The 23363-nt window shown below is 34.6% G+C and overlaps 1 protein-coding gene across 6 annotated transcripts in view; it reads left to right on the forward strand.

Annotated features, from left to right (window-relative positions):
- Stxbp5 (syntaxin binding protein 5) overlaps positions 1 to 23363 on the forward strand; it is a 180444-nt gene that overhangs the window by 144025 nt on the left and 13056 nt on the right. For all 6 annotated transcript variants that reach the window (XM_058573613.1, XM_046427358.2, XM_046427360.2 and 3 more), the window contains 4 exons: positions 372 to 422; positions 3659 to 3898; positions 7266 to 7635; positions 7934 to 8099. In XM_058573613.1, coding sequence (XP_058429596.1) covers positions 372 to 422; positions 3659 to 3898; positions 7266 to 7635; positions 7934 to 8099 — 827 coding nt within the window. The remainder of the gene's footprint in view (positions 1 to 371; positions 423 to 3658; positions 3899 to 7265; positions 7636 to 7933; positions 8100 to 23363) is intronic.

Raw genomic sequence — 23363 nt, forward strand, 5'->3', positions numbered from 1 at the left:
TGTTACCAAAGATTTGTCTTATGCTTCTATTGTCCTTATCTGCAACATCTTCCTTCTGAGAAATGACTTTTCTACTCTTAGAAAAGTCTGACCTATTCCCATAAACCTAAGTAATAACTGAATGTTAAAATTTAAAAGGATTCCTTGAAGTAAGACTTTCAAGGACACAAATGTATTATGTCAAGTAAGTACAAACTTTTAAAAGTTGAAAGTAAGATTTACTTTCCACTCCTAATATTATTAATCTTATTTTAATTATTGTAGCATCTAGACTTAATAACAAAAGTATTCACTTCTGTCTTGAAAATCAGTTGGCATTAATTAAAGAACAAATATTTTTCAGATTTTTTAAAGTGCATTTTATTTTTCAGCAAAGATGTCAAGGAAGTTAAGCTTACCTACTGACCTGAAACCTGATTTAGGTAAGTAAAATAAATATCTGAAGAAATTGAACTCTCTATTATAGAAAAAGGGAAGAGAAGATTTAAAACTATGATTGAGATTTTTCAATGGAAATAAAGTTTATAATGGCTATTTGAGAATTAAGCATCTTTTGGAACAGTCTTCAGAAAACTCTGCAAATTATAACACAATTATAGTACAAATTCAAGCTAATCTGGATAGTGTATTTCCTCATTCCCTCATACTTTGTATTAAAGAGAAAAAAACTAAAACAATAGTGTGCAATTTCAGGTTAATTTTTATTAAACATAATTATATTCTATTTGCCTTTATTGCATATGGCATTGTTTTGATTCGGGAATATGAATTTTTGTTGCATACAGCTCTCTGTTGGGAGGAGACAGTGATATATACAAGTAGAATGTTCTCAGTGTCTGGGAGGTAGCATGAAAGCAAAGATTTTGTGACATCACTTCTATTAGCTAGAACTGGATAGAGGTATTAATGATAAATTTAATCTGATTTTAGATATGCCAGAAAGATCATATTTGTGTACTTTTCTGGCATCTGAAGACTGAACTTAGCTGCTCAAAAATAACTGTAACCTTTGAGTTAAGATGATATTGGTGATAAAACTGTGCATAGTTGTCTAATAGAACATTTTAGACTTGAACAGGGGCACAGATCCTGATTCAACCATTTACTAGCTTTGTCATCATGGGCAAGCCATTTAACTTCTGTGTGCTTTACTTGTTTGTTAAATTGTGATGATAATACTTTTCAAGTATTATGACAGTAACTGACATGTTAAGCTGTACTTAATTTTAACATTTTTCATTTCTGTTCTGCTTACTTAAATTATTAAAATTAAGCATGCTATTCTATTTGTTTAGCTTCCCAATTGCTGAAATTGAAATCACAGACTCACAATACCTAACTTAATAGGAGAAAGTGGAAGTTGTAATTCATGAACTACTAAAAATTATGATGTGTTTTTGAACAGTTTTAGGTAGAAAATTAAATAACCAACTGATACCTACCAGGTGTAAATCTTATTCCTAGTCATTACATCCTCTCATATTGACTTAGCCTTAGTTTCTTTGGTAATTAATTGTGTAGATAACTCATGTAATAAAAGTATAATTATAGTTTATGATGTTATGTAGTCAAATTAATCCTTTAAATTCAAACACTATTCCTTTGGCCTATGAGTTAACATTTAAAGTTTAGGTTTTGTAAATTGCCTGTGTGATTTTAGTAAATATCAGTAAGAGTTTTTTCACAGATTAGTTTACATTGAAATTAATATTATCAGATTTTCTTGTATCATTATTTTCCATTGTTATCACTAGGTCACAGCTAAAACTATGTATCTAGTTACCTTTTATGTGTATGCTTTATTTAAGTACAAATATATTTATCATTAGAAAATAAACAAAATTTATATCATTATACTAAATCATAAGTAAATAAATATTTGGAATCAATATATGGCAAACTCATTTGATAATGAGCTATTTATTTATGGAGAGTTGTTTCATTAGATAGTTTATCAATTGTATGTTTGTATTTCAAAATACTTGAGGCTGGGTATTTTATAAAGAGGTTTATTTAGCTCAAGTTTCAGAGATTCAAGAGCATGGTACCAGTATCTTCTTGGCTCTGGTGTGGGCCTTCTGGTTATATCACAACATGTTAGATGGCATCATGGTAGAAGTGTGTGTGTGGAAAGAGAGATCATATGGTAAAGCAGGAAGCCAGACAGATTTGATGCAATACTTGTTCTTTTTGTTGTTGTTTTCTTTTTAGCTATACATGAATGCATTTTGACATATTATACATACATGGATTATAACTTCCCATTCTTGTGGTTGTGCATGATGTGGAGTTACACTGGTTGTGTATTCATATAAAAGCATTGGAAAGTTATGTCTGATTCATTCTACTATCTTTCCTATTTCAATCCTCCCTCCCTTCCCTCATTCCCCTTTGTCTAATCCAATGAACTTCTATTCTTTCCTCTCTCTGCCCCCTTATTGTGTGTAATGGGCCACAAATCAGAGAGAACATTGTACCCTTGTTTTGGGGGGGGACTGGCTTATTTGACTTAGGATGATAGTCTCCAGTTTCATCCATTTACTGGCAAAATCCATAATTTCTTTCTTCTTTATGGCTGAGTAATATTTCATTGTGTGTGTGTGTGTGTGTGTGTACACATCACATTTTATTTAACAATTCATCTTTTGAAGGGCACCTAGGTTGGTTCCAAAGCTTAGCTATTATGAATTGAGCTACTATAAACATTGATGTAGCTGTCACTATCATATGCTGATTTTAAGTCCTTTGGGTATATACCCAGAGTGGGATAACTGGGTCAAATGATGGTTCCATTTCAAGTTTTCTGAGAAATCTCCATACAGCTTTCCAGAGTTGTTGCACCAATTTATAATCCCACCAGCAATGTATGAGTGTGCCTTTTTTCCCCACATCCTCACCAACATTTGTTGTTATTTATATTCTTGATAATCGCCATTCTGAGTGGAGTGAGATTGAATCTCATTGTAGGCTTTAGATTGGCCACAGAGAAAGGAACTGAAATTGAGGGAAGATTTATTTGTATAATTTTCAAATATTCCTGTCATTACAGATAAAACTAAGTAAAAGGAATATGCCTGATATTAAGTATATTTCAGATATCAGTTATGCATTTTGAAGAAAAATGCCTTAGATGAATGTTGATTACAGTTTATATGGCTTTCAAGAAAAATGGAAGCTAAATTTTTATTTATTAAAAGCACTCATATGGTGAGACTAAAAAAACATAATAGGCTCACCTCAGGGTACTTCTAAATATATTTTTCTAATATCTAGAAAATTGAAAAGACCTTCACTTTTCTGGTTCTACCAAATCATGAATTGTTAACAAAGGAAGAAACAGCATCTTGAGAACAGAAGGGGGTAAGAACTAAGCTTATAAAAGCAACCAGCGTGCCAGACATCACATTCAGAAATTCACTGGGATTCACCCAGCTCAGTTCTGAAAACTGTGGATTTACTTATTTATATTTTACATTTACACAAAAGGGAAATTTTACAAACATAAAAAGTAAATTATTTTCCTTTTGGTTTAAAGGAAATAATAGTAAATATGCCATAGTTTTGGTTTTTTGAAGGTTTAACTATTTGACCAAATTTATAACAGAAAAGTGTGATATTTTATAATAAGCAATCGCAACAATATTTTAAATCATTTCAGATGTAAAAGATAATTCCTTCAGCAGATCACGGAGTTCAAGTGTCACAAGCATAGACAAAGAATCCCGAGAAGCAATCTCTGCTCTTCATTTCTGTGAAACTTTTACTCGAAAGGCGGACTCGTCCCCTTCCCCAAGTCTGTGGGTTGGAACAACACTAGGAACAGTGCTTGTCATTGCACTGAACCTTCCCCCAGGAGCAGAGCAAAGACTTCTTCAGCCCGTGATTGTTTCTCCAAGTGGTATGTATGTTTTTAAGCTGCACTTAGAATTATAGTATAAGTATGATTTGCTATGATTTAATTAGAGCTTTTGCCCTACCTTATTGAATTGGTCTAAGAATTCTAAAATGTAAAGTAAATGAGGAGAGTGATAGTTTTATGTTTTTAATGAAGGAATACATGGAACAAGATTTCAAATACCAATGGAACAAGATTTCAAATACCATTATATAGCTGTTCTACATTTTTTAAAATTCTACAGCCATGTATTAAGTACATAATAAAATGAAAAAAAAATTGTCATTACAGTAAGATATTCCTAAAGCCTTAAAATTTTATTCTACAGGCAAAAGGTACTATGTATTTGGAGAAGAAAACTGAACTTGGCTGTTTTTAATCTCTAAACATGAAATCTGAACTATGGCTTATTTTAAGTGCTTCTGCTTAGGAGAACAGGAGTACCATTAATAGGAGTGTCATGAGAAGAATGTAGTGGTTTGTTTAATGATGTCATTTGATTTTACATAGTGAGACACAATGGGAAGAAAGTCCAGTAAACATAGAAGTGTATTTCCAAGAGAAGCGAGGACAGGAGTTGAGACAGGTGTGGGACTGGCCACAGGGAAAGTAGCTACAAATTAGAAAAATATTCTTCAAAGAATTAGGAAAAAGTGACTTAATAACAGACTTTTTTTTAAAAAAATTGATCTTTGTATATTAAAAATTAGTTTTGGGTTTTATCAAATATGTCTATAGTTTATTATATCTAGAAATAACTGAGAAATCTGGTTTCTCTATTCATTTAATGATCACCCTAATAGAGACTACCATGACTTGCTGGTTTATGTATCTCATTTCTATAGCAGATTTTATAGTTCTTGGAATTTAGAATTAAAATGTAATTATTATTTTAATCTTCATCCAAACTGTATTTACACTGAATAAGTAATTTGATTTATTTATTCAATAAATATTTGAATATATAATGTACACATACTTGTAGATTGAAGAAAACAGTTTAGATAATATTGGCATTTCTACTAATCACTAGTAAATGACAAATATTTATGTAAGAACAAAAAAGTCTTGAAAGATGGAAATCAAAATGTTGACAGGAATTAACTGGTTCATCGAACTTAGGATAATTTTTACTTTTCTCTTTTTACTAATTTGTAGTTAATAAATTTTCTACAACAAACATATATCTGTTTCTGTTTCCAGTAAGCAAAAATGAAGGAGAAGGATTCAACATAGATCATTTACTATTAACTACACAAAAGTATTCAAAATATTCCCCGAATTGCAATAAAATCAAATTATTTATAAAGTTTCTTTGATACAAAATAATATGCATTTGCAAAAATAAAACTAAAAGTTTCTTTTTTTATATTTTTTATGTTTTTATTAGTGTGTTATAATTATACATAATAGTGGGGTTGGTTGTCACATATTTCTGTATGAACATAACATAATTTGCTCCCATTCATTCTCCATTACTTCCCTTTTGCTTTATTTTTAGTGATGCCGTTTTCAAAATATATTAGTGATGCTTATATCATCTGTATTAGAACTGTGAAAGAGCTATTTTTTAAGCAGATGGGTTTCCGTGATTATGAATCTAAATTATCTACTTTGCCCCTTTTTTTTCTTTTCTTTAAGAGGAAAGTCCATTACTCTGCTGTGAAATGTGCTAAACTCTCACCAACTATAGGACCATTCAAATGTTATTTAGGGCCATTTCTGGAAGATCTACGTACTAGAACCATGTGTGTGCTAAAAACAGCTCCCAAATTAACATGGATAATTCACCTAACCTCATTAAGGCTTTAAAGCTGGAAGAACTCTTGGGGTGAACAAGAGTAAAATAAGAGGTCTTGTGGGGGTGGGGAGTTAGCTTTAGAATATGCTTTTAGGTAATAGTGATTAAAGCTATAAGAGTATAACTGCTGTTTCTCATATTTTTCTACCAACCTATTTAAAATAACCAGCTAAATTATCTACTTATCAAACCTAGACTGGAAGCTGTATTTACTAGATATAGCAAATAAAAATATAGAATGCCCAAATTTTAATTCCAAAAACAAATACCTTTTTAATATAAGTACATCCTGTATTTAGAAAGATACCTAGTATTAGGAACATACTTTATTAAAGTTTTTATTTATCTGAAATTCAAGTTTAACTTCCTGCTGGCAGCCCTACTGTAGAGCAAACATATATTTGTAAAAAAAAAAAGAAAGAAAAAATATATTTTCTCCTAAGAAAAAATTTGAGAGAACCTCTCATTTTCTTTTATTCTTAGTCTCTTTCTCTTAAAATTGGTAGAAAATAATATATGGGAAAAAATTTTGCAGACTAGAAAATATTATGTTAATATAAAGTAATGATATATGAAAATCATTTTTTAAAAGTTAGAAAAATTAAATCAGTTCTACATCCTCCATCTATTGGACTTTTATGTTCATTTAATGTACTTAGAAATGAGCATAAAGCACATGTGTACATTTTTCAGGAGGATGCCACTAATTAAAGCAAATCAGTCAGTGTAACCCCAAAATCAAGACTATAAACTGACAAAAATAAAACTTTGAATGTATCTGATACTTACTGGTGAATAACTTAAAAAGGTATTATGATTTATATATAATGTTTAGAAATATATGGAATAATCATTTTCATTATTATTAGAAATGAAAGGGAAACCACATGTATACTTTTAAATTTTCTAGTAGCCACTTTAAAAAAAACTAAAAAAACAGGTAAAATTAATTTTAGTAACATTTATAAAGCCCAGTGTATCAAAAATACCATCATTTCAGCATATAATCTATATTTTTAAATTATTGAAATATTTTCTATTTTTTTTCTTTTGGTACTAAAGTCGTCGTGTCTAGCATCTGTTTTATTCTCATTGCACAGCACAATTATCTACCACAGTTTCGATAGTTCCAGTGTTCTGAAGCCATATGTGGCTAGTAGCTGCCATACTGACAACGTAGCTCTAGAAGCCATATGCTATCAATATGTTCTCATATGCATTGGTAGTGCACTTACCTGAGTATAAAAAGGAGACCATAGTTCCAGATACTCAGCATACCATTGTTTATTAATCTATAGGTTAGACATATGTTTACAAAGTCTATCATGTTTAATTGTAAATTATCAGCAGCATTTATCTATCTGGGATATGTAGTATTGATATCTTTTTCCAAACTAACAAGTTCAAGCATAAATATAATGCTTGAAATTTGTATCCTATCAGTGACCCAGTGCATAATTTTAATGTAACATTCATTCAGCATACTCTTGAATGTCTACTTGGTGTCAGAGTTAGAATAAGCATATTTAATAAAATATTTCAATTATTTACTAAACTTATTAATTTTAGGTACTATATTGAGACTTAAAGGTGCAGTCCTGCGAATGGCATTTCTGGATACCACAGGCTGCTTATTGCCACCTGCATATGAACCCTGGAAAGAACATAATGTTCCTGAAGAAAAGGATGAAAAAGAAAAATTGAAAAAACGGCGACCTGTCTCAGTATCTCCCTCCTCTTCTCAGGAAATTAGTGAAAACCAATATGCAGTGATATGTTCTGAAAAGCAAGCAAAAGTAATCTCACTGCCAACCCAGAACTGTGCTTATAAGCAAAACATTACAGAAACCTCCTTTGTGCTTCGTGGAGATATTGTAGCATTGAATAACAGCATCTGCCTTGCATGTTTCTGTGCTAATGGCCATATTATGACTTTCAGGTAAGAAAGAGTTTTTAAAGACACATACAGTATTTCTTTCCCCAAATCATGTTTCAGAATTATATTTAGTTTAAAAGAAATGCTTTTTTATTTATAGTCTCATACACTGTCACTATTTTCTTTCGGTTAATAGTGAACCAAGTATAGGAGGAAAACAGATCATTCTTTATTCCCACTAAGGGTTATAAACTAAATCGTAAGATTTTACAAGTCCCTGCCATTTTTAACTTCTGTATTGCTCTTTTCACGACTTAAAACCTGCCGTATTTATTGTTAATAAGTTTTTAATTTTTTCAAGTTTGCCAAGTTTAAGGCCTCTGTTGGATGTGTATTACTTGCCTCTCACCAATATGCGGATAGCCAGAACATTTTGCTTCACCAACAATGGACAAGCATTATATCTTGTTTCACCTACAGAAATTCAGAGACTTACATATAGTCAAGAGACCTGTGAAAATCTTCAGGTAAATAATAAAAATTTTACTGTGATTTCTTCAGAGGTAAATTATTCTGTAAAGGCCCTTATGCTGTCTGTTCCTTTCTCTCATGGGAGTGTACAAATGAGCCTACTTGAGAAAGTTCAAAACCTTTTTATTAGACTTTCAGAGCACTACTTTGAAACACCTATGATAAAAGCATCTTTATACAGAGAATTCATCTTATTGATCCATATTTATCTTTTCAGGGATAGAAAAGAAATATGAAAAACTATATATATTTTATACCCATTGCCCACATGCACATATATCCTTTTTAAACAAGTAGTTCAGTGTGAAAATAATTATATATTTTAGGGCAAATTGTGTGATTCCTTTTTATATATTCTGTATACAGAAGGATATTTATACCTAAAAGAAAAGTATCCGTTTTTCTCTGAGTGATTTCACTGATCTCTTTATGAGAGGCTGTGAACAAATGCATTAAATAAGAAACTGTTTTGGGGGGTTTTTTTAGTATCAGTGTACCTTGTTAGCTTGCATATGTATTAGAAATAATTATTATAGTTCCATGTTCTAAAACAAAAGTCTTGAAATATTGAGTTAAAATATTTCTTGATATTTGAAATTTAGGGGAAACTACTATCTAATAGGACTTTATATAAATGCCTTTGTAATTAGCTGAATTTTACTCAAAAGGAAATTTGAGTTTGCTACTTACTATTTTTAGAATATGACTGAATTCAAGTTCACCCTTGAATATTAAATAAGTTATATGATTTAAAATATGTATTTAATGTCTTTGAGCTTCATCTTTAAAATTAGGATAAAAATAATATGTATCCAAGACAGTAGGTATGGATTATAGGAGATAATACACATAAAATACTTATCATACAGCCTGGTATAGAGTGTGCTTAATAAATGTTATATGATGTTTTTTTTTTTCAGTATGTTTTGCTTATTGAGAACTTTATACTGAATGATATTATTGTAAACCTTGAGAGTAAAAGAAAATTATAGCTTACATTTTAGATTTAAATTCCCATTTACATTGGGTAGAAGTTGTTTTTCAAAGATTCCTAAGCTTTGAAGTAAAATTTTGCTTTTAATGAGAAGGGTAAACACTCAAGATTTTCCTTTTAGTGTTTTCTTTCACCAGTAAAACATTATTGTATTAAGAAGTAATACAAACAATTGAGTACATTCTCAATTCATTTCAATCTGAGTTGTGGTATGAACTATACAAAATTCTAAACTTATTACTTTTCTGAGATAATTTATTTTCTCTTTTAGTCAGTTTTTTGTTTGTTTGTTTGTTTGTTTTTAATGAAAGTTAGTAGCAGCCATAGTAAACTTATGTGTTTAAGGAAATTATTTTAGGACTCTCTTCAAGGAATTTACAATAGAATTTTTGGATAATATTAACATTTTATTTACTTCTGAATTTTCTTTTTTTTTTTTTTTTTTTTTTAAATATTTATTTATTTTTTTAGTTTTCAGTGGACACAACATCCTTGTTTGTATGTGGTGCTGAGGATCGAACCCGGGCCGCACGCATGCCAGGCGAGCGTGCTACCGCTTGAGCCACATCCCCAGCCCTACTTCTGAATTTTCAATAAGACTTGTTAAATGAAAACTTCTATGAATTTTATAAACACTATTTATTGGTTTCCTGAATGTCCTTTTATATTGTACATTCGTTTTACTTTACCCAAAAAGCATAAAAATAAATGCAGATGTTTGCCAATATTAATGGAGTTTCCTGCCTAGAGAGAGTAAACAGCCTTACTGAAACAATCTTGCCTGACACAATTCATGAAATGATAGTTTTCAACATCCTAGACATCTGGCAAGGAAGAAAAACAGTTCCTGAAAGACAGGAAACAAAGGTAGTATCCCTTTGTGTTAGTGCCTTCATGGAGTTTCTGGGACATGGCATGGAGAAAAGGTATTGAGGCAAAGCCTGACAGACTTCCCAATTTAAGGAGGCAGAACTAAGAGTTTGGGAATACCAAATAAGTTAGAGTGGAAAGAGCTGAAGACAGAGAGAACCCTGGAGATCTTCAGGGAGTGCTTTGGAGTCCTCCAGGAGTATTCAGTAGAGTACTGTTCAGTCACTGTACATGTGACTGAATTCTCTGACCTGGAAAAAACCACCTGAAAGGAATAAAGGATTAGCAGAAACCATGCCTGATCCCAGGTCCAGGAACAGGGCTTATTACCAATAGCCAGACTGGAAAAACTTACATGGGTATGTTATTTTCCTGAGTGCTTATTAACAAATTGCCACAAACTTAGTAGCCAAAAACAGTGGAAATTTATTTACTCACAAGTCTGGCCAGAAGTACGGTCAATTTCTCTGAGCCAAAGTCAAGGTGCTGGCAGGGCCTTACTACCTCCAGAGCCTCTAGAGGAAAATCCATCCCTGGCTTCTTATAGCTTCTATTAGCTACGGCTGTTCCTTGATTTATGGCCACATCTTTCCAATCTCTGCTTCTATTCACTCTGCCTTCTTTTTTCTGTGTGTGTCACAGTTTTCTCTGTGTTTCCCTCTTAAAATGATACTTGTAATTGGATTTGCAACCCATCCAGATAATCAAGGATAAATTCCCCAGGACAAGACTTTATCATATCTGTACAGACCCTTTTTCTGTACAAGGTAACACTTCTGGTTTCTAGGGATTAGAACCTGATATCTTTGAGTAGCCATTATTCATCCAGTGTTCCAGATCTGCCTAATAAATCATAAAAAGCAAGACCCAAAAGACTCAAAATTACTCCTAATATACCAGAGGGAAGCAGAAGAAAACTTAAGAGGAAAGCAAAAATATCCAGTACCCAACAAGGTAAAAAATCTCAAGATCTCTGATCCAGTTAGATTACCAAGTCTGCAAGGAGATAGAAAAACATGACTCACATGAGGACATTCACCGATATTCATCATAGACATAGATGTTAGAATCAGCACAGAAGAATGTTAAAACATGTATTTATAACTGTCTAGATATTTTTAAAACTTAGAAACATGGACGATACAAAAGACCAATGTCAAACTTCTGGAAATGAGAAACCAGTATTTGAGAGGAAAAATATGGCAAATGGCATTAACAGCAGATTAAACATGGCAGAAAAAATATTGGTGAACATCAAAGCACAATAATAAAAAAAATAACTTGAGTATTTAAACATGGGGCAAATTTATAGCACTAAAAGGCCTACTTAATAAAAGGAGATCTCAAAGCAGTGACCTCAGTTTCCACTTTAAGAAACTGAAAAATCAAGAACTTAAGTACATAGATTAAAATAATATCCAATTGGAAATCAGTGAAACAGAAAATAGGAACAAAATTATCACTGAAATCATGATCTTTGAGAAGAACAACACAACAAAATTGATCTCAAGTGGGACTGATTACAAAGAAAATTTACTTATCAATAGTGGGAATAAGAAAAGTTTTATTACTATGTAGTCTATGAATATTACCTGAGTAATGAAATATGATGAACAACTTTATGTCAATACATTCAAAAACTTTGAGAAATGGACAAATTCCTTAAGACACAAATTATCAAAGTTCACTCAAGAAAAAATAATCTAATTAATACTGTATTTGTCAACTAAAGAAATAGAGATTAGTAACCTTGGACCAGGAAAATTCTAGGCCTACCTAAATAGCTTCACTGTTGAGCTCTTTCAACATTTCAGGAAGAAATAATGCCATTTCTACATAACTTCCAAAAATTAGTTTAACACCAAATCTAGACAAGGTCATAACAAGAACACTACACTTAAATCAATATTTCTCACAGATATCAATGTGAAATTCTAAAAATGTTAGCAAATTCAACAATATTTCTTTTTTTTTTTAATTTTTTATTGTTGGCTGCTCAAAACATTACATAGTTCTTGATATATCATATTTCACAATTTGATTCAAGTGGGTTATGAGCTCCCATTTTTACCCCATGTACAGATTGCAGAATCACATCAGTTACACATCCATTGATTTACATATTGCCATACTAGTGTCTGTTGTATTCTGCTGCCTTTCCTATCCTCTACTATCCCCCCTCCCCTCCCCTCCCCTCCCCTCCCCTCCCTTCCCCTCCCCTCTTCTCTCTCTGCTCCCTCTACTGACATTCGTTTGTCCCCCTTATATTATTTTTCCCCTTCCCCTCACTTCCTCTTGTATGTACTTTTGTATAACTCTGAGGGTCTCCTTCCATTTCCATGCATTTCCCCTTCTCTCTCCCTTTCCCTCCCACCTCTCATCCCTGTTTAATGTTAATCTTCTTCTCATGCTCTTTGACCCTACTCTGTTCTTAGTTACTCTCCTTATATCAAAGAAGACATTTGGCATTTGTTTTTTAGGGATTGGCTAGCTTCACTTAGCATAATCTGCTCTAATGCCATCCATTTCCCTGTAAATTCTATGATTTTGTCATTTTTTAATGCAGAGTAATACTCCATTGTGTATAAATGCCACATTTTTTTTATCCATTCATCCATTGAAGGGCATCTAGGTTGGTTCCACAGTCTTGCTATTGTGAACTGTGCTGCTATGAACATCGATGTAGCAGTGTCCCTGTAGCATGCTCTTTTTAGGTCTTTAGGGAATAGACCGAGAAGGGGAATAGCTGGGTCAAATGGTGGCTCCATTCCCAGCTTTCCAAGAAATCTCCATACTGCTTTCCAAATTGGCTGCACCAATTTGCAGTCCCACCAGCAATGTACAAGTGTACCCTTTTCCCCACATCCTCGCCAGCATTTGTTGTTGTTTGACTTCATAATGGCTGCCAATCTAACTGGAGTGAGATGGTATCTTAGGGTGGTTTTGATTTGCATTTCTCTGACAGCTAGAGATGGTGAGCATTTTTTCATGTACTTGTTGATTGATTGTATGTCCTCCTCTGAGAAGTGTCTGTTCAGGTCCTTGGCCCATTTGTTGATTGGGTTGTTTGTTCTCTTATTGTCTAATTTTTTGAGTTCTTTGTATACTCTGGATATTAGGGCTCTATCTGAAGTGTGAGGAGTAAAGATTTGTTCCCAGGATGTAGGCTCTCTATTTACCTCTCTTATTGTATCTTTTGCTGAGAAAAACCTTTTTAGTTTGAGTAAGTCCCATTTGTTGATTCTAGTTATTAACTTTTGTGCTATGGGTGTCCTATTGAGGAATTTGGAGCCCGACCCCACAGTATGTAGATCGTAGCCAACTTTTTCTTCTATCAGACGGCGTGTCTCTGATTTGATATCAAGCTCCTTGATCCATTTTGAATTAACTTTTGTGCATGGCGAGAGAAAGGGATTCAGTTTCATTTTGTTGCATATGGATTTCCAGTTTTCCCAGCACCATTTGTTGAAGATGCTATCCTTCCTCCATTGCATGCTTTTAGCCCCTTTATCAAATATAAGGTAGTTGTAGTTTTGTGGATTGGTTTCTGTGTCCTCTATTCTGCACCATTGGTCCACCCGCCTGTTTTGGTACCAGTACCATGCTGTTTTTGTTACTATTGCTCTGTAGTATAGTTTGAAGTCTGGTATCGCTATACCGCCTGTTTCACACTTCCTGCTTAGCATTGTTTTTGCTATTCTGGGTCTTTTGTTTTTCTATATGAATTTCATGATTGCTTTCTCTATTTCTACCAGAAATGCCGTTGGGATTTTGATTGGCATTGCATTAAACCTATAGAGAACTTTTGGTAATATCGCCATTTTGATGATGTTAGTTCTGCCTATCCATGAAAAGGGTATATTTTTCCATCTTCTAAGATCTTCTTCTATTTTTCTCTTTAGGGTTCTGTAGTTTTCATTGTATAAGTCTTTCACCTCTTTTGTTAGGTTGATTCCCAAGTATTTTATTTTTTTTGAAGATATTTTGAATGGAGTGGTTGTCCTCATTTCCATTTCAGAGGATTTGTCGCTGATATACAGGAATGCCTTTGATTTATGCGTGTTGATTTTATATCCTGCCACTTTGCTGAATTCATTTATTAGCTCTAATAGTTTCTTTGTAGAACCTTTTGGGTCTGCTAGGTATAGAATCATGTCATCTGCAAATAGTGATAATTTAAGTTCTTCTTTTCCTATTTTGATGCCTTTAATTTCTTCCGTCTGTCTAATTGCTCTGGCCAGTGTTTCGAGAACTATGTTGAACAGAAGTGGTGAGAGAGGGCATCCCTGTCTTGTTCCAGATTTTAGAGGGAATGCCTTCAATTTTTCTCCATTCAGAATGATGCTAGCCTGAGGCTTAGCATAGATTGCTTTTACAATATTGAGGTATGTTCCTGTTATCCCTAGTTTTTCTAGAGTTTTGAACATAAAGGGATGCTGTACTTTGTCGAATGCTTTTTCCGCATCTATCGAGATGATCATATGATTCTTATTTTTAAGTCTATTGATGTGGTGAATAACATTTATTGATTTCCGTATATTGAACCAGCCTTGCATCCCAGGGATGAATCCTACTTGATCATGGTGCACAATTTTTTTGATAAGTTTTTGTATCCGAGTGGCCAGAATTTTATTGAGGATTTTTGCATCTAGGTTCATTAGAGATATTGGTCTGTAGTTTTCTTTCTTTGAAGTGTCTTTGTCTGGTTTAGGTATCAGGGTGATGTTGGCCTCGTAGAATGAATTTGGAAGTTCTCCCTCTTTTTCTATTTCCCGAAGTAGCTTGAAAAGTATTGGTATTAGTTCCTCTTTAAAGGTTTTGTAAAACTCTGCTGTATACCCATCCGGTCCTGGGCTTTTCTTAGTTGGTAGTCTTTTGATGGTTTCTTCTATTTCCTCAATTGATATTGGTCTGTTTAGGTTGTCTATATCCTCCTGACTCAATCTGGGCAGATCATATGACTTAAGAAATTTATCGATGCCTTCACTATCTTCTAATTTATTGGAGTATAAGGATTCAAAATAGTTTTTGATTATCTTCTGTATTTCTGAAGTGTCTGTTGTGATATTGCCTCTTTCATCCCGTATGTTAGTAATTTGAGTTCTCTCTCTTCTTCTCTTCGATAGCATGGCTAAGGGTCTGTCGATTTTGTTTATTTTTTCAAAGAACCAACTTTTAGTTTTGTCAATTTTTTCAATTGTTTCTTTTGTTTCGATTTCATTAATTTCAGCTCTGATTTTAATTATTTCTTGCCTTCTACTTCTTTTGCTGTTGTTTTGCTCTTCTTTTTCTAGGATTTTGAGATGAAGTATGAGATCATTTATTTGTTGGTTTTTTCTTTTTTTAAGGAATGAACTCCAAGCAATGAATTTTCCTCTTAGAACTGCTTTCAGTGTGTCCCTTAGATTCCAATATGTTGTGTCTGTGTTTTCATTAATCTCTAAGAATTTTTTAATTTCCTCCTTGATGTCTTCTATAACCCATTGATCATTCAGTAACCTATTGTTCATTCTCCAAGTGATGTATTCTTTTCCCTTCCTTCTTTTATCGTTGATTTTCAGTTCCATTCCATTATGATCAGATAGGATGCATGGTATTATCTCTACTCCTTTATATTGTCTAAGAGTTTCCCTGTGACATAATATATGATCTATTTTTGAGAAGGATCCATGTGCTGCTGAGAAAAAAGTGTAACTGCTTGATGTTGGGTGGTATATTCTATATATGTCAATTAAGTCTAGGTTATTAATTGTGTTATTGAGTTCTATAGTTTCCTTATTCAACTTTTGTTTGGAAGATCTGTCCAGTGGTGATAGAGGTGTGTTGAAGTCTCCCATGATTATTGTATGGTGGTCAATTAGACTCTTGAACTTGAGAAGAGTTTGTTTGATGAACATAGCTGCACCATTGTTTGGGGCATATATATTTATGATTGTTATGTCTTGTTGATGTATGGTTCCCTTGAGCAGTATGTAGTGTCCCTCTTTATCCCTTTTGATTAACTTTGGCTTGAAATCTATTTTATTTGATATGAGTATGGATACTCCTGCTTGTTTCCGAAGTCCATATGAGTGATATGATTTTTCCCAACCTTTCAGCCTATGTATGTCTTTTCCTATCAAATGTGTCTCCTGTAGGCAGCATATTGTTGGGTCTTGTTTTGTGATCCATTCTACTAGCCTGTGTCTCTTGATTGGTGAGTTTAAGCCATTAACATTTAGGGTTATTATTGAGATATGGGTTGTTCTTCCAGCCATATTTGTTTATTTATGTTACTAAACATGGTTTGTTTTCCTCTTTGATTATTTTCCCCCCCTTTAGTGTCCTACCTCCCACTGTTGGTTTTCATTGTTATTTTCCATTTCCTCTTCCTGTAATGTTTTGCCAAGGATGTTTTGAAGAGATGGTTTTCTAGCTGCAAATTCTTTTAACTTTTGTTTATCGTGGAAGGTTTTAATTTCATCTTCCATCCTGAAGCTTAATTTCGCTGGAAACACAATTCTTGGTTGGAACCCATTTTCTTTCAGTGTTTGAAATATGTTATTCCAGGATCTTCTAGCTTTCAGAGTCTGTGTTGAAAGATAAGCTGTTGTCCTGATTGGCTTACCCCTAAATGTGATCTGCTTCCTTTCTCTTGTAGCTTTTAAAATTCTCTCCTTATTCTGTATGTTGGGCATCTTCATTATAATGTGTCTAGGTGTGGGTCTCTTATGATTTTGCACATTCGGCGTCCTGTAGGCTTCTAGGATTTGGGGTTCTGTCTCATTCTTCAAGTCTGGGAAGTTTTCTCGTATTATTTCATTGAATAGATTGCTCATTCCTTTGGTTTGAAACTCTGTCCCTTCCTGTATCCCAATGACTCTTAAATTTGGTCTCTTGATGTTATCCCATATTTCTTGGATGTTCTGCTCATGGTTTCTTAACAGTCTTGCTGAGCTGTCTATGTTCTTTTCAAGTTGAAATACTTTATCTTCATTGTCTGATGTTCTGTCTTCTAAGTGTTCTACTCTGCTGGTAGTATTCTCAATTGAGTTTTTAAGTTGGCTTATTGCTTCCTGCATTTCTAGGATTTCTGTTTGTTTGTTTTTTATAACCTCTATTTCCCTGTATAGTTGATCTTTTGCTTCTTGGATTTGTTTATGTAATTCATTGTTGAAGTGATCTTTCATTGTCTGATTTTGCTGTCTGATGTCTTCCTTGAGACTCCAGATCATCTGAAGCATGTATATCCTGAATTCTTTATCTGACATTCCATCTGCTGCAGCTATTACCTCTTCTAACGTTGAGTTGACCTGCAATGCTTGTGGTCCTTTCTTTCCTTGTCTCTTCATACTGTTCGCGTTCCTTTCTACTTGGTGAAACTGTTGTGCTATTGAATTTTCCCCCTATATATTTATATTGCTCTTGTATAGTTGCAAACTCTCCCTCGCAGGCGCGGGCAGCGGCTCTGTCCCTCTGCGGGCCGCTAGGCTTGTTCTGTCGGTGGTCACAGTTCTGTCTACTTTGCAGGCGCAGGCAGTGGCACTGCCCCTCTGCAGGCCTCTGGGGCTGTACTGCCAGTGGGTCGCAGGTCCGCCTACCTTGCAGGCGCCGGGGGGGGGGGGCGGCTCTACCCTTCCTCAGGCCACTGGGCCTGTTCTGTGTCTCGGTTGCAGGTCTGGCCTGTTCTGATGATGGTCACAGTTCCGTCTACCTTGCAGGCCCGGGGGGGAGGGGGCGGCTCTGCCTCTGAGCAGGCCGCTGCTCCTCTTCTGCCGGTGGGTCGCAGGCCCGCCTACCTTGCAGGAGTGATTGGAAGCTCTGTCCCGCCGCGGGCCACTGGGCCTTTTCTGTCGGTGGTCACAGTTCCCCTACCTGGCAGGCGCGGGGGGTGTGGGGCGGCTCTGCCCCTCACCAGGCCGCTGGGCCTGCTCTGTGCATGGTCACAGTTCCCTCTACTTTGCCGGCACAGGGGGAGGGGGCGGCTCAGCCTCTCAGCAGGCCACTGCTCCTCTTCTGCCGGTGCGTCGCAGGCCCGCCTACCTTGCAGGAGTGATTGGAAGCTCTGTCCCGCCGCGGGCCACTGAGCCTTTTCTGTCGGTGGTCACCGTTCCACCTACCTGGGAGGCGCGGGGGTGGGGGGCGGCTCTGCCTGCTCTGTGCGTGGTCACAGTTCCCTCTGCCTTGCCGGTGCAGGGGGAGGGGGCGGCTCTGCCTCTCAGCAGGCCGCTGCTCCTCTTCTGCTGGTGGGTCGCAGGCCCGCCTACCTTGCAGGAGTGATTGGAAGCTCTGTCCCGCCGCGGGCCACTGGGCCTTTTCTGTCCGTGGTCACAGTTCCACCTACCTGGCAGGCGCGGGGGGAGGGGGGCAGCTCTGCCCCTCAGCAGGCCGCTGGGCCTGCTCTGTGCGTGGTCACAGTTCCCTCTACCTTGCCGGTGCAGGGGGAGGGGGCGGCTCAGCCTCTCAGCAGGCCGCTGCTCCTCTTCTGCTGGAGGGTCGCAGGCCCGCCTACCTTGCAGGAGTGATTGGAAGCTCTGTCCCGCCGCGGGCCACTGGGCCTTTTCTGTCCGTGGTCACAGTTCCCCTACCTGGCAGGCGCGGGGGGTGGGGGGCGGCTCTGCCCCTCAGCAGGCCGCTGGGCCTGCTCTGTGTGTGGTCACAGTTCCCTCTACCTTGCCGGTGCAGGGGGAGGGGGCAGCTCTGCCTCTCAGCAGGCCGCTGGTCCTCTTCTGCCGTTGGGTCGCAGGCCCGCCTACCTTGCAGGAGTGATTGGAAACTCTGTCCCGCCGCGGGCCACTGGGCCTTTTCTGTCGGTGGTCACCGTTCCACCTACCTGGCAGGCGCGGGGGGTGGGGGGGCGGCTCTGCCCCTCAGCAGGCCGCTGGGCCTGCTCTGTGCGTGGTCACAGTTCCCTCCAACAATGTTTCAAAAAGAAAATACATTACGAGCCAGTGAGGGTTTTTCCAGGAAAACAGCTGATTTAACATTCACAAATTCACCAATGTAATTCATCATATCAAAAAGTTAAAAAGAAAGAAAGAAAGAAAGAAAGCAATTGAAATAACCCAGCATTCAATCCTGACAAAAATCTCAGCATCCATGGAATAAAAAGAGATTTTGAGAACATCTAAGAAAAACCCACATCCAACATAATACTTAGTGATGAACTAAAATTACAAGGGGATGTTCACTCTCAGCACTGATATTCAATATTATATTTAAGGTTCTAATCTGAACATTTGGGCAAGTAACAGAAGGCAGGGTGTGAGGGTTGGAATATCCCCATTGGAAAGAAAAAGTGTAACTGTCTTTACTGATAGATGATGTGATCATCTAATTAAAAAATCTATTAAGATCTACCCAGAAAGCTGCTAGAATTGATAACTGAGTTTTACAGGAGTGCACAATGTGAGATCAGTTATATAAAAATGGTTTTATTTCTGTGTACTAGTAGTGAATATTTGAACATTATTGCTTAAAAGGCAATATTACTTTCAGTAACTACAAAAATGTGAAATGCTTAGAGATAAATTCAACACATAATGTGAAAGACCTCCAGCTAAACTACAAATATTAATGAAAGAAAAATTTTAAAAACGTAATGGAAATATGCACCTCATTCATGGATTCTGACTCATGAACTCAATAAGAGGTTGATTCTTCTAGAATTGATCTATATTTTCAAGACAATCCAATCAGAATCCTAGTTGGATTTTTTTGTAAGAAATTTAAAAGTTTAACCTGAAATTCATATGTAAATGCAAGAGAAAAATAGGCAAGATAACTCAAAAAAGAAAAAATTGAATAGCTAATAACAGCCTTATTTTAAGAATTATTATAAAGCTGCAGTAATCCAAAGAACATGATATGGGCATCAAGATAGACATATTAGGTCAAAGGATCAGAATGGACTATCCAGATATAAGCCTGTGTATGTGTGTGTATACTATATGGTCAACTAATTTTTGAAAAAGGCAGTGCAGTGGAAAAAGATTGCCTCTTCAATAAATGATTCTGAAACTATTGAATACTGAAATGCAAAAACAAAAATGAGCTTTCATTCATATCTCATACTATACACAAAAAATTTGCTCAAATGGGCTGTGGACCTACATGTATACCCCCAAATTATAAAATTTCTACAAGAAACACAAGAGAAAATATTTGTTACCTTGGTTTAGGCAAATATTTCTTAGCTACAACACCAAAAGCACTGTCTATAAATGAACAATTGGATAAATTCAACAAACTTTAAAATGCCTACTCTTCAGAAGACCCTTAGTTGAAATTAAAAGACAAGCCACAGACTACAATTTGGTTAAGCACGTATCTAGTAAAATCTTATATCTAGAATAGATAAGGTACTAAATCTAATCTCAACTGACAGCAAAGAAACAACCCAATTAAAAATATGGTCAAATTATTCAAAAAAACGTTTCACCACAAAAAAGATGCTCAGCATCATTCATCATTAGGGAACTGCAAATTATAATTCCATAGAAACACCATTAAATACTTGTTAAAAATGGTAAAATTTAAAAGAGTACCATGTCAAGTTTTAGGCAAAGATACAGAGGATATAGAATTCTCATACAGTAGTGGTAGAAATATAATACAGAACAACGACTTTGAAAAGTTGAACAATTTCTTAAAATGTTAAATTTTTGTAAACCAGACACCCAGTCATTCTAATCCTAGTTGTTCAGGGTTTGTTTGTTTGTATGTTTTCTAAACTGTTGATATAATCAACATTTATGAATCTCAGAATAATTATGCTGAGTGAAAGAAGCAAAGTAAAAGGGTACATATTGTGTGTAAAACTCAAGAAAATGCAAATATATTGTGAAGAAAGCAGGTCAGCAGTTACTTGAGGATAGAAAATAGAGATGTGAGAAGAGTTTTCAAAAAGGACCATAAGTAAATTTGGATGTGGCAGATATATTCATAATCTTGATTATAGTAGTGATTTCATGGGCATATACATAAGGTGGCTTTCCAAATTGTGCACTTTAAATATGTACAATTTTGTACTTCAATTTTGCTTCAAAAAACTCTAAAAAATAATAAATTGAGGAATTTTTATTATCATTGAAAGGCAGTTAGCCAAAATACATGTTTATAGACTGAAATGCTTTAGTTTCTTTATGTAGCATTATTTTAATCATACTCTAAAGCAAAAACACAAAGCAGCTTACAATCTTATTTTTCCAAAGAGACTATTTTGATTCCTTAAATAAAACTTACCATAATCATAGAGATAAAGGGCTGGGGTTGTGGCTCAGTGGTAGAGTGCTTTTGTTGCACACGTGAGGCCCTGGGTTTGATCCTCAGCACTGTATTTAAAAAACAAACAAACAAACAAAAACATAGAAGTAAAACATAATTTAATTAAACAAGTAGTAAGTAACTTAGTAAGTACCTCAAGATAATGTTTATAAGTAAAACCTCAAGTACTCACTATAAAAAACTGATTCCAGTTGAACTATTAACTTTTCTTAAACGTATGATACTTTTGGAATGAAGTATATAGCTGCACTTATCTCTGGCATTCTTATTTTTTAGATTCAATAGTCTTACAACATAGGTTTTTCTTAAAATTATTAAAATTGATGTTATTTAGTGTATTAGAAAAAAGTGTACAATGATACTCAAAGCCCAAACTTTGATTCATTTATGAAATTAATCCTAAATTTTACTACCCAAGCTTGTTAGCTCACATATAAGAGAGGTAAGTTCCAAGAGTGAAAAATCAGATAAGTGTATTTGTTTCTGTGTATTTACATTTTAGATTAGTTTAAAAGTCCTAGATGTAGTTTACTATGCATAGACTTGGAAGATAGCCAAAGAAAATACAAGTTTATTTTAGATTTTACCAACATTTACTACTCATTAATAATTCTAAATAATAAAATTAATCACAGTTAAAAATCTTTATTTAAGTACATGGAAAACGCATATTATTTAGTGTTTTCCCCAAATTCATACACTATGGATAATGTAGCCTCATACATTTAATTTCAAACTTCATTTAAAGATATCTGATTTTAATGTTAACCTATTGAAAAATGACATGTATATTTTCTAAAAATTTATTTCTTACAAAAAAGAAATTCTTTCTGTAAAAAAGGATATTTTTGTATTTATGTCATTAATATCTGTTTTGGGCATCTATGTGTTTATTATCTTTAATCCTATTAATATTTCTGAGTGACAGGTATCATTTCCCTTTTGAAAATCAAAGAAACCTTTGTCTAAGAGACTGATTTTCCTAAGTTTCCTCTGCTAATAAAAGGCAAAGAATCCAACTCACATCTGTTTTCAAAGTTTATGTTCATTCTACATGGAATACAGTGACTCTCTACAATTGTAATTTTTTTCCCTTGTATTTCCTACTCTACATTTATATAATTGCAAGCTCATTAAATACAAAATAAGTTAGGAAATATAAGTCATAATTTTAAAGTAAGGTTAAATAAATGTAAGCACATTTATATTTATAAATATCATATTTATATTTATAAATATCACATTTATATTTATAAATATCATATTACTCTTGGTTTAACATGTTAGACTCTCAAATAATAGTTGTATTGCCATTATTGTTGCTATAGTTATATCAGCACAATAGAATTAAATAATTTTTAAGACCAATAAAATCTGTAAAAGGATCTATCAAAAGTATAAATATAAATTAGGATCTGTAAAATACAATTTAAGAAGGTTGGAAATATGCCTAAAATTAATTTTATGTTGATAGAGTCTAACATAATTCCATGTGATAATAGGTTCAATATATCTGTGGTAGTTTTAACAAGTTTGAATTATTAAATTTATGATGTTTTTATTCCAATTCTGCTGTACTTTAAAAATCCAAAGGAAACAATTATTTTTTCCTTTTCGGATTTGGATTTTTTTTAGATATACATGACAGTAGAATATATTGACATATTATACAAACATGGAATGTATCTTATTCTAATTAGGATCCCATTCTTATGGTTGTACCTGATGTGGTCATGTATTCATATATGAACATAGGAAAATTATATCCAGTTGATTCTCCTGTCTTTCCTATTCGCATCGCCCCTCCATTCCCTTCATTCCCCTTAGGATAATCCAATAAATTTCTATTCTACCCACCCCTACTTTATTGTGTGTTACCATCCGCATATCAGAGAAAACATTTTGACTTTGGTTTTGGAGAGTTGGCTTTTTTGAATTAGCATAATTGTATCCAGTTTCATCCATTTATTGGCAAATACCATTATTTCATTCTACTTTATGGCTGAGTAATACTACATTGTGTACATATCCCACATTTTTTTTATCTGTTCATCTGTTGAAGGGCACCTAGGATGGTTGCCCTTCCATAGCTTAGATGATGTGAGTTGAGCTGCGTCTAATTAGTATGCTA

The sequence above is a fragment of the Marmota monax genome, unplaced genomic scaffold, assembly GCF_021218885.2.
Source record: "Marmota monax isolate L192 unplaced genomic scaffold, Marmota_monax_Labrador192_F-V1.1 WCK01_AAM20220418_F8-fsc00114, whole genome shotgun sequence".
In the NCBI taxonomy this organism is placed as follows: domain Eukaryota; kingdom Metazoa; phylum Chordata; class Mammalia; order Rodentia; family Sciuridae; genus Marmota; species Marmota monax.